The following is an 11,769-nucleotide window of genomic DNA, read 5'->3' as shown; positions in this document are numbered from 1 at the left end:
TTGACGGAGCCCGGGTCAGTCGCTCGAGCTCCTTCCTCTATTTCAAATATGCATTGACTTAACCCAGCTGGAGCAGAGCCTGGGACGTGGAAGGGGCTCTGTGGGGCCTTCCACACTAGATAAATATAATAACTAAGAGATCCACCCACTCACCCAACAGTGCCTCCAGAACCCAATAACCCATTACAATCTGTGCCACCTTCCTCATCAGCCACCTTTTAGTATAAAAAAAGATGAGCCTGATGTGAGGGGAATCCTTGGTAGTGGGGGAGAGACCTGGACTGGGAGTCTGCATACCTGGGTTCTAGTCCTAGCTGGGCCACCTACCTGCAGGGTGTTCTCAGAGACTTACCTGGGCCTCTCTGGGGACAGCTGTAGTAGGAGTGTGCAAACAAAGACTTATCCAAAGGGAAAGGGGTGTTGGGAGACCCAGAGATAACTTAGGCCCAGCTCCCGAGGGCTTTGCAAAGACAGAGCAACCCCCTCAAGATAGGCATATCTACCAATCCCAGGAAGAGACAAAGGTGCCAGAGGCTCCTGACCCCGGGAAGCCCTTGAGGGTTTCTAACTCTTCCAGCCACACCTCCAGGACACCGAAGCGCTGGACCAGTTCCAGGCTCTTGAGTATTCCACTCCAGGAACCCCCTAGACTGTCCTCTCCAATTGGCTCTGTTTTTCCTCTGAGAGTCCCAAGCCCCAACTCTGTTCCTTCAATGTGCATCACGTTTTTTCCATCCCACTGTGAATTTTTTTCATCCCACTGGCAATCTGAATCCTTTCCTGGACTCCCATTCCCAGCTTTCCTGTTACAGAGCCGAGCACAGACCCAGGTAGACAAGGGCTGGAGGACCAGGAGGCTGTTTGGAGACCAAGACAAATAAGCTCAGGACCTGGCTCCCACTAGGGGCAACAGGAGCAACAAGATCCCTGAAGACTATTAATGTGCGGACACTGGGCTCACGGGCTTTCTAGGCAACAGCTCCTCTATATTTCACAAGCCTGAGGGCAGGACTATTATCCTCTTTTTATCCAGGAGGAAACAAAGGTTTAGAGCAGTGAAGCGACTGTTTCATTTTCACAAAGTAGCAGAGCTGGGATTCAAACACAGGTCTAGTTGCTCTAATTTGAAGGAATCCAGAAGCCATAGAATCTGTCTCCCACCCACCCACAAACTCACAACCAAAATAATTCCACAGACATGGATGTATCAGTCTGTTTATTAGAAGTGACTTTTGGCCCCACCATGGAGCAGGAACAGATCGGGTGACAGAGGGTTAGGTGACTAATAGAAGCATGCTTAAGACGCTGTCATTTGTGGGAGCTGAGCTGAGCCCAGCCTGGTTATCCAAGCTGAGGGCAGGTAGTCTGGGAGGACTGAACTCAGCCAAGGAGCCAGAGTTGCAGCATCAGGGCCAGACTGAGCAGAAGACCCCCAATCCCATGAAGCATCTCACCAGCATTCACATGCATGGCTGCAGCATAGAACCTTGCCACTTCCTCGTTGGGATTGCCCTGGGCTGAGTCAAACCACATCTGGATGCAGCGGCCGCTTCCTTGGCTGTAGTTACTGACCTTGTATGAGTGACTCCAGAGGCCGTCACAAAGGGCAGCTGGAGTGGGGAAGTAGGACTCAAAGGTGCGGCAGAGGGCCCCAGCTGGGCACTTGTTAACTCCTGCAGGGAGAGACATGGTGGACACAGACATTCAGCCCCTGGGCCCAAAGCTCATTTCTGGCCACCCCCAGAAATCTTCACCCCACCCCAAATCCTTGAGGATTTTCCAAACCCCACCTCAATCTCCTTTTTCCTAACCCCAACTCAATCACCCTCACCTGAGGTCCAGTCCCATCCTCTGTGCCAGTTGCTTTTGCAGGTGTGGGAGGTGTGACAATCCTCCCACCAGCGCTGACAGTCCTCTTTGCATAAGGGCACATCCAGGAAGCGTTCTTTGCGCCAGCTCTGATTCACCTGGGTGGGAGTTGGGGAGGCAGGGCTCCTCTCAGCCAGGGATGCTGGCAGCCATCGCCTTGAAGTGACTGAGGGGGATGGCAGTCTGCTGGGGTGGGCGGTGGGGAGACACCCTACCTGCTGGATCCAGGGCCCCAGGTTGGGTGAGCACTCATAGAGACAGGTGTCCTGGATGAAGTGGCGCTTGCAGGCGGGCTCCATCTTGCCGCAGTGGTCCCAGTTAAAGTTGTACAGGCGGGAGGTGTCCTTGTGCAGCTCCTGGCTGGTGCTGGCCGTGCAGCAGGCATTCTTCTTCCAGGGACTGCACTGGGTGGGGAAGACACAGGACTAAGTGCCTCCCCGTACCCTCCTCCTCCTGCCACCTCGTGTCTCTCCCCCATTTGGTTCTTACTCCTCTGCCCTAGGCAGGTTGTCCTGGGAACACTCAGGTTCCCAGGTGATGGTCCCTCTGTCCTAGGCCTCCAGGAACCCCTTTCTTGGAGGAAACACGGTTACAACCGTGTGATCAGGGGACTGTGGGAGCCCAGGGGAAACCCTGTCTTGGGAATAATAGTTATCATTTATGAGGTATGTAACACTTTATAAAAAGTCCTTTCACTTACTCATTTAAAAATTATTGAGCATCAACTTTATGCCAGTCACGGTTATAGATTCCGGGAATACAGAAGAGAACAAAACAGACAGAAATATGTATTCATGGAACTTTCATTCTGGTCAGAGGAGACAGAAAGAAACTTAAAAAATATATATATATATGGTATGTCAGGATATGATAAGTGATATGGGAAAAGTTAGAGCAGGAAATGGTAATGTGGAATTGCTGAAATTTTAAATAGGTTAGGAAATGCCACATTGGTAGGTGACATTTTGAGCAAAGGAAGAGAGGGAGCAAGCCATGCAGTAATGGAGTTTGAATATATTTATTCTTCTTGGCATGTAGTAAGATCTGTGTCCCCAGTGGCTAGGCCAGTGCCAGACACATAGTAGGCCCATGAAAATATTTGCTGGAAAAAGTAAGCTAAAGCCAGGCTGGGCGTGGTGGCTCGTGGCTGTAATCCCAGCACTTTGGGAGGCTGAGGCAGGTCTATCACTTGAGGTCAGGAGTTTGAGACCACCCTGGCCAACACGGTGAAACCTCGTCTCTGGTAAAAATACAAAAAAATTAGCCAGGCATTGTGGCGGGTGCCCCAGCTACTTGGGAGGCTGAGGCAGGAGAATCACCAGAACCCTGGAGGCGGAGGTTGCCGTGAGCTGAGATCACACCATTGCACTCCAGCCTGGGCAACAGAGTGAGACTCCTCAAAAAAAAAAAACAAAGTAAGCAAAAGCCCTACTTTTTAAATCTATCTCTATCTTACATATAGGCACATCATATTTTCACAAGATTTTAATCTAGACTGGGTTTTCCAGGACTGCAAATACCATGAAATAGAAGGCTGTACTATGTGTTTTGTTGTACTAGAATTATTCACTATTTTAGAAAAGTATGACATCAACAGCAACATTGCTTATATTATAGTATCTTATAGTGTTTAAGTCTCCAACAGAATATACCTGTATCAATCTTCATTTGTAGCTCCCCACTTATAATGATTTTATGACAAAAGCAAGCATGTGCTATTTCCTAATGCCTTCTAATGTAGTCATACCAGAGAACTGACATATTGAAATATATATTATTTTATTGCAAGTTACTTTCTGTGTGTTTCTCCTTTATATTACAGAGCATTATGTTGACATTTGCAAAAATTATGCATACAAATAGGTTCTTTGAATTTCATTGCAGGATAGAAAAGAGAATCTAAAAATAATCTGTCGTAAAAGGGAGACATTGAGTCTAATAAGGCTGCAATCCCCTGGCATACATGTATATAGACTGTGTGAATGTCCAGCCCCTGTGCCTCAAATTACAGCCAGAAGGGCCTCCTCCTCTTCTCCCTTGGCACTCCATGGAAATGGCACTTAGTGAGGGTGGGAAAAGCCAGCGCCTCCCTAGTCTGTCGCCCACCAAAGGAGGAGCCTAACCCAGTCCTATTCCTACCCTCCACAGGGGCTATTCATGTCCAGCTCCCGTGTGGGCCCATGCGCTTCTGTGAGCCTCATTTTCACTTACTTGTGTAATGTGGAGAATATCATCTACCTACATCAAAGAACCCCTGGGAATATGAAATTTTGTACAAAAAGCACATGAAAACTGACAGGTGCCCATCGAATGACGACTCAGTATCATTGTCAACATGGTATCCACCTCTGGGGAGGCCCCCCCTAAAATCATCTCAGCCACTCTTCCTACTCCACCTTCATCTTCTCCCACAGCAAAAATTCAGGATGTGGAGGTATCTGACCCCTCAATCCCTCTCCCACCATCCTGACTTTCTCCTCCCTGTTAGAACCAGCCCCCTCCTTAGCAGAGGAACACTCCAGCCATACTTGGTCATGCAGCTTGTCTTCAGGACCTGGCTTTGTCTTGTGGTGCTTGGCATCCATACAGACATTGAGGAGATCAGTCCTGTCCTGGGCACTGCACATGGTGGCCACCCAGACCAGAAGCAGCAGAAGTGGCATCCATTTCCAGGCCATGTCTTTCTGTTCCTGCAGGCGGAGCTAGGCTAGGGAAACCAAGTCCTGAGGGGAAAGGGCTCCAGGCTGGGAGCCCATTCACCTCCTGCCTCAGTCTCCCCATCCCTACGGTGGCAAATGAGGTCAGACCCTGTTCCTTCAATGCTGGGGCCCTGAAGCTCCCTGAGGCTAGGGTAGAGAGGGTTGACCAGGAGGGCTCCCTCACCCCCAGGCTTTAAGGGCTCAGGAGAACTGGCGTTAGTGAGTGAGCCCTGGGGGAGTCTTCCCAATTTGGAGGAGATACTTTGCACCTCACCTTTTCTCTAGGCTTTATCTATGACAAGTAATTAAATTCTCAGGTCTATGCCCTGCTTCCCTGAACAGAGCCAGGGACACATAATGTCTTCACCCTCTGTCCAGCAAGGGCTCTGTGGTTAGATGCTGGATCACCTGGGGTCTTGCGCCAGCTTAGAAACCAGGTTAGCCCTGGGGAAGGCAGTGACCCAGCTCTGCCGAGTTCTCAGATCAGCATGAGGATCAAGTGACAGAACCCACAGGATGGTGTTTGGTTAAATGATACGGAAATGGAAAGAGCAGTGTTTTTTAAGTAGTTTTGCTTCCTCAGACTTTTTCCTTCCCTATTCTCCGAAAGCCATTTTCCTTTCCAGCCTTCTCAGCTGTCTCTGGGCTAATGCAGCAGACCTCACCCTACCTCTCAAAAACAAATGCAGATGAGAAGGATATAGACGGGGTGGGGCAAGGTGAGGAGGGGGTGAGGAATAAAAGACTCTATACTGAGTACAGTGTACACTGCTCCGGTGACTGGTGCACTAAAATCTCAGAAATCACCACTAAAGAACTTATCTGTGTAACCAAAACCACCTGAAAAACGATAGAAGTTTAAAAAATTAAAAATAATTTTTTAAAAAATGCAGAGAGACCCTTAGATCTGAGAGACAACATGAAAGTTTCCCATGTTGGAGCAGCCAGGCCAGCACTTGCTATCCTGGAAGGCACTCAACAACAGGAGCAGCCCTCGCCTCCTCTGCTCATTGCTGCCCTTGCCCCCACCACCAGCCATTACAGAGCTCTTCCTCTGGGCTCTGTCACTAAAGAGTGGATAATGGATACTGCTTCCTCTCCCTCTCTGGTAAAGGTCCCTCCAAAAACTTACTGCCCATGGCTCTATATTTAGTGTCAAGTCTTCCCTCTTCCAATTTCTTCCCCTTCAAGTTGCCTTCCCCACAGGAGCCAGCATGATCTTTCTAAAGAAAGATGTGGCCAGGCACAGTGGCTCACGCCTGTAATCCCAGCACTTTTGGGAGGCCGAGGTGGGTGGATCACGAGGTCAAGAGTTCGAGACCAGCCTGACCAACATGATGAAACCCCATCTCTACTAAAAATACAAAAATTAGCCAGGCGTGGTGGCGGGTGCCTGTAATCCCAGCTACTCAGGAGGCTGAGGCAGGAGAGTCACTTGAACCCAGAAGGCAGAGGTTGCAGTGAGCCGAGATCGTGCCACTGCACTCCAGCCTGGGTGACAGAGCGAGACTTCGTCTCAAAAAATACAATACAATACAATACAGAAAGAAAGGTGTGTTTCTCCCCTCTGCACAAACTCTCCAAGTCTCCCCACTGCCCTTGTCACCCTTCCCTCCTTCGGGCATCTTGCCTGAACCTCCGTTGCTGCTGGGAGCATACACGGCTGTGTCTGAGTTGGCCTCTCTCTAAGTAGGCAATAGATCCAGGCCCCTAGGCTGTCCCCACAGCCTCTGTCTTCAGCACAGGGTAGACAACGCGCTCTGGTAAACACCAAGTGAAATCTCCCTACTTAGCTATTCTCCTTCCTCTCTTCCTTCCCTTCCAGACCCCACCCTCTTCAAGCTCCCTGAGTCTGTCCATTTAGTCATTCGTGTTTGCATTCATCTCCTTACTTTTTAATTTACTCATTCAACTTTCATCAAAATCTAGAGAATTGCTCATCACCAGGGGGCATCCGGATTTTGTAGCTACCCCAAGTGGTTCTTAGGATAAGGCCAGCTCTATGGAGATTCGGTCTGGTGGAAAAGAACTCAGGCTTTAGGGTCAGGCCAGTTGGACCCAATGAGAGCTCCATCTCTTGCACAACCTTGGGAAAAGTCACTGGACCTTACTGAGCTTCAGTTTGCTCACTAGAAAATTGTTCACAATTGTATAGGGAAAAGCCTGGCACATACTGAGTAGGCTTAAGTGACAGCTATTGGGCTAATTTATGGGCAGCCAGGCGGACATAGGTAGAAGTTGAGGTATAGGCTGGGCATGATGGCTCACGTCAGTAATCCCAGCACTTTGGGAGGCTGAGGCAGACAGATCGCTTGAGGTCAGAAGTTCGAGAACACCCTGGACAACATGGTAAAACCCTGTCTCTACTAAAAATACAAAAATTAGTGGGGCGTGGTGCTGTGCGTGCGCCTGTAATCCCAGCTACTTGGGAGGCTGAGGCACAAGAATTGTTTGAACCCAAGAGGTGGAGGTTGCAGTGAGCTGAGATCGCACCACTGCACTCCAGCCTGGGCGACAGAGCGAGACTTCATCTCAAAAAAAAAAAAAAAAAAAAAAAAGAAGTTGAAGTATAGAAAGAAGTCAAGGGTCACAGAAAAATTAAAATTGTCTCAAATCTGTTAAACAGCAATATATTACCATCTGGCATTTCTGAAAACATAATTAAGCAATTTTCGATGGCCTTTTTAAAATTGTGGTAAAAACACACATGACATACAATGTGCCATCTTAACCATTTCTAACGGTACAGTTCAGCAGTGTCAAATATAGTCATACTGCTTGCAGTCAATCTCGGAAACTTTTTCATCCTGCAAAACTGAGACTCTATATCCATTAAACAATTCCCCATTTTCGCTTTCCCCAGCCCCCGCCAACCACCATTCTATTTTCTGTCTCTGTGATTTGGGCTACTGTACTGTAAGTTCCTTGTCTAAGTGGAATCATGCAATATTTGTCTTTTTGTGACTGGCTTATTTCTCTAAGTGTAGTGTCCCCAAGATTTTTCCATGTTGTAACGCATATCAGAATTTCATTCCTTTTTAAGGCTGGGTAATATTTCATTATATGTATGTACCACATTTTCTTTATTTATTCATCTATCAATGGACCTTTGGGTTTCTTCCACTTTTGGCTATCATGAAGAATACTGCTATGAAAATGGGCCTATAAATAAGTCTTTAAGACCTTTCTTTCAATTCTTTTTGGTATATATCCAGAAGTGAAATTGCAGGATTATATGGTAATTCTATATTTAATTTTTGAAGAACTGCCACACTGTTTTCTGTAGTGGCCACACCATTTTACATTTCCATCAGCAGTGCACAAAGGTTCCAATTTCTCCACATTCTCATCAACACTTATTTCCTGTTTTGGGAGTTTTGGGTTTATAGTAGCCATCATGTTGAGTGTGAGGTGATATCTCATTGTGACTTTGATTTACATTTCTCTAATAATTAGTGATAATGAACATCTTTTCCCATGCTTGTTAGCCATTTGTATATCTTCTTTGTAGAAATGTCTATTCAAGTCCTTTGCCTATTTTTAAAATTGGGTTTTCTTTTTGTTGAGTTGTAGTATTCTTTTATGTATTCTGGATTCACCCTTTATCAGGTATATGATTTGCAAATATTTTCTCCCATTCTGTATGTTGCCTGTTGATTGTCCTTTGATGGACAGAAGTTTTTAATTTTGATGTATGTAGTCCAGTTATCTATTTTTACTTTTGTTTCCTGTGCTATTGGTCTCATATTCAATAACTCATTGCCTAATTCAATGTCATGAAACTCTTTGCCTAGATTTTCTTCAAAGACTTTCATCATTTTTGCTTTTATGTTTATTTAGGTCATGGATCTATTTTGAGTTGTTTTTAATATTGTATAAAGATGTATTTATACAAGTGTATTACACCTGTATAAAGCTGTAAGATAAAGGTCTGACTTTTTTTTTTTGCATATGAATATCCAGTTGTGTCCCAGCACCATTTGTTGAAGACTATTCTTTTCCCCATGTTTTGATACCCTTGTCAAAAACCTGGACTCTCAGTTCGATTCCACTGATGTATATGTCTCTCCTTGTGCCACTACCATGCTGTCTTGATTATTGTAGATTTGTAGTAAGTTGTGAAAGTGAAAAGTGTTATTTCTCTAATTTTTTTCTTTTTCAAGATTGCTTTGGCTATTCTGGATCTCTTTCATGTCCATATGAATTTTAGAATCAGGTTGTCAGTTTCTACAAAAAAGACAGCTGGGATTTTGACAGGTCTTGAGTTGAATCTGTAGATCAGTTTGGGAGAGTGTTGCCATGTTAACAATATTAAGTATTCTGACTGATGAACACGAGACTTGTTTCTATGTATTTAGGTTTTTAATATCTTTCAACAATGTTTTATAGTTACAAGTCTTTTACTTGTAACTTTTACTTTTGTTAAACTTATTCCTACATATTTTATTCTTTTTGATGCTATTATGAATGGAATCATATTCTTTTTTTTTTTTTTTTTTTTTTTTTTTTTGAGACAGAGTCTCATGCTCTGTCCCCCAAGCTGGAGTGCAGTGGCATGATCTCGGCTCATTGCAACCTCCACCTCCCGGGTTCACGCCATTCTCCTGCCTCAGCCTCCCGAGTAGCTGGGACTACAGGCGCACACAACCACACCCAGCAAATTTTTTGTATTTTTGGTAGAGACGGCATTTCACCATGTTAGCTAGGATAGTCTCGATCTCCTGACCTTGTGATCTGCCTGCCTTGGCCTCCCAAAGTGCTGGGATTAGGAATCATATTCTTAAATTCATTTTCATATTTGTTCACTGCTAGTGTATGGAAATACAATTGATTTTTGTATTTTGATCTGGTATCCTGAAACTTGTTGAACTCATTTAGTGGTAATGTTATTGTTTTTATGGATCCTTAGAATTTTCTGTATACAATATCATATCATCTATGAATAAAAATAGTTTCACATCTTGCTTTCCAATTTAGATACCTTTTATTTCTTTTTTCTTGAATGATAGCACTAGCTACAACCTTCAGTACAATTTAAATAGACATGGTGAGAGTATATATCCTTTCCTTATTCCTGATCTTAGGGTGAAAGCCTTTCACCATTGAATATGATGTTATGTGTTTTTTCAGAGATGCTCTTCATTGGGTTTTGGGTTGAGTTCCCTTCTATTTCTAGTTTGTTCAGCATTTGTTTAATCATGAAAGGATATTGAATTTTGTCAAACAATGTTTTCTTCACTAATTGAGATGATCATGTGGTTTTTGTCCTTTATTCTAATAATACGGTAAACATCAATTGATTTTTGGATGCTAAACCAACTTCCATTCCTGGAATAAATCCTGCTTGGTAATAGTATACACTTTTGACCTGTTGCTGGATTCAGTCTGCTAGTATTTGGTTAAGAAGATTTATGTCTTGATTCATAAGGAATATTGATCTGTGTTTTGTTTTCTTGTGATATCTTTGTCCAATTTTATAACAAGGTAATACTGGCTCATATAATACAACTTATAGAATGAGTTGAGAAATATTTCCTCCTTTTATTTTTTGAAAGAGTTTGTAAAGGATTGGTATGAATTGTTCTTTAAACATTTGAGCCAGGTGCAGTGGTTCATGGCTGTCCTCCCAGCACTTTGAGAGGCAGAGGTGGGAGGATCACTTGAGCTCAGGAGTTCGATACGAGTCTGGGAAACATAGTGAAATCTTGTCTTTACTAAAACTAAAAAAAACTGGCCAGGCATGGTGGCATGCACCTGTAATCCCAGTTACTTGGGAGGCTGAGGTGAGAGGATTGCTTGAGCCCAAGAGGTTGAGGCTGCAGGAAGCTGTGATCATGCCACTGCACTCCAGCCTGGGTGACAGAGCGAGACCTTGTCTTTTAAATAAATAAATAAATAAATAAATAAATAAATAAATAAATAACATTTTGTAGAAACCACCACTGAGGCCATCTGGGCCTGAAATTTTCTTTGTGGGAAATTTTAAAATTACTAACTCAACCTCTTTACTTGTCACAGGTCTATTTGTATTCTTTACTTCTTGTGTTATCTTTGGTAGTTTGTGACTTTATAGGAATTTGTTCGTTTTATCGGTGTTACCTAATATGTTGCATACAATTGTTTATACTATTCTCTTATAATCCTTTATATTTCTGTAAGGTCAGTACTGATCTTCTCTTTGTCATTCCTGATTTTATTGATTTGATTCTTCTCTCCTTTTTTCTTGATCAATCTAGATAAAGCTTATCAGTTTTGTTGATCTTTTTAAAGAACTAACTTGATTTTTTTGATTTTTGGTGTTTTCTATCCTCTAGTCCATTTATTTTTGCTCTAATCTTTACTATTTCCTTCTTTTTCCTAGTTTATTTTGCTCATCTTTTTCTGTTCTGTTTTGTTTTGTTTTGAGACAGGGTCTCACTCTGTCACCCAGGCTGGAGTGCAGTGGTGCCATCTTGGCTCACTGCAACCTCTGCCTCCCAGGCTCAAGCGATTCTCCTACCTCAGGCTCTTGAGTAGCTGGGACTACAGGCACATGCCACCATGCCTGGCTAATTTTTGTATTTTTTGTAGAGACGGTGTTTCGCCATGCTGCCCAGGCCGGTCTCGAACTCCTGAGCACAAGTGATCTGCCCGCCTCGGTCTCCCAAAGTGCTGAGATTATAGGCATTAGCCACCGCGCCTGGCCCTTTCTCTGTTTTTTTTAAGGTAGTAGGTTAGCTTATTGATTTAAGTTATTCTTCTTTTTCATATTGACATTTACAAATCTAAATTTCTCTCCAAGCACTGCTTTAGCTACCTCCCTTAGGTTTTGGTATTTTGTGTTTTCATTTCATTCATCTTAAAGCATTTTCTAATTTCCCTTGTGATTTACCCTTTAACTCACTGGTTATTTACGAGTATATTTAATTTATAAATATTTGTAAATTTCCTAAATGTTCTTATTTTTTAATGTCATTCCATTGTGATCAGGGAGATATTTTCTTCTATTTCAATTATTTTTAATTTATTGGTACCTTTTTTAATGGCCCCAAATCTGGTGTTCCATATGTACTTGAGAAGAGTATATATTCTGCTGTTGTTTGGTTGGAGTGTTCTGTAGATATCTGATAGGTCTAGCTGGTTTATAGTGTTGTTCAAGTTCTCTACTGCTTAGTTATTCTAAATACTACTGGTAGTGGGATATGGAAATCTCCAACTGTTA

At 43.7% G+C, this 11,769-nt stretch overlaps 1 protein-coding gene across 2 annotated transcripts; it reads right to left on the bottom strand.

Moving 5' to 3' along the window:
• Nucleotides 1–1,199: 1,199 nt before the first annotated feature.
• Nucleotides 1,200–6,330, bottom strand: FOLR2 (folate receptor beta). 2 transcript variants are annotated; one of them, XM_054441379.1, is made up of 5 exons: nucleotides 6,199–6,330; nucleotides 4,398–4,571; nucleotides 2,085–2,273; nucleotides 1,832–1,967; nucleotides 1,200–1,673 (listed from the first exon to the last, which is right to left on the bottom strand). In XM_054441379.1, exons 1-5 carry the CDS (start codon nucleotides 6,223–6,225, stop codon nucleotides 1,381–1,383), a joined length of 819 nt encoding a protein of 272 aa, XP_054297354.1. In that variant the 5' UTR covers nucleotides 6,226–6,330; the 3' UTR covers nucleotides 1,200–1,380. The 2 variants fall into 2 exon arrangements, with proteins under 2 accessions (XP_054297354.1, XP_054297355.1); XM_054441380.1 differs by having other exon boundaries at nucleotides 4,398–4,559.
• Nucleotides 6,331–11,769: the final 5,439 nt, after the last annotated feature.

The sequence above is a fragment of the Pongo pygmaeus genome, chromosome 9 (assembly GCF_028885625.2).
Source record: "Pongo pygmaeus isolate AG05252 chromosome 9, NHGRI_mPonPyg2-v2.0_pri, whole genome shotgun sequence".
In the NCBI taxonomy this organism is placed as follows: Eukaryota; Metazoa; Chordata; class Mammalia; order Primates; family Hominidae; genus Pongo; species Pongo pygmaeus.
The sequence above is the reverse complement of the archived record's forward strand: the minus strand, read 5'-3'. Positions and strand labels throughout refer to the sequence as shown.

What these genes read in the sequence shown, in the direction of transcription:
- FOLR2 (XM_054441379.1), bottom strand. Translation starts at nt 6,225, where the DNA reads ATGCTCCCAGCAGCAACGGAGGTTCAG. An exon ending in CAGCAGCAACGGAGGTTCAG is followed by an intron (nt 4,572 to 6,198) that starts GCAAGATGCCCG and finishes TCCCTAGCCTAG; the next exon opens with CTCCGCCTGCAGGAACAGAA. An exon ending in AAGACAAGCTGCATGACCAA is followed by an intron (nt 2,274 to 4,397) that starts GTATGGCTGGAG and finishes TTCCCCACCCAG; the next exon opens with TGCAGTCCCTGGAAGAAGAA.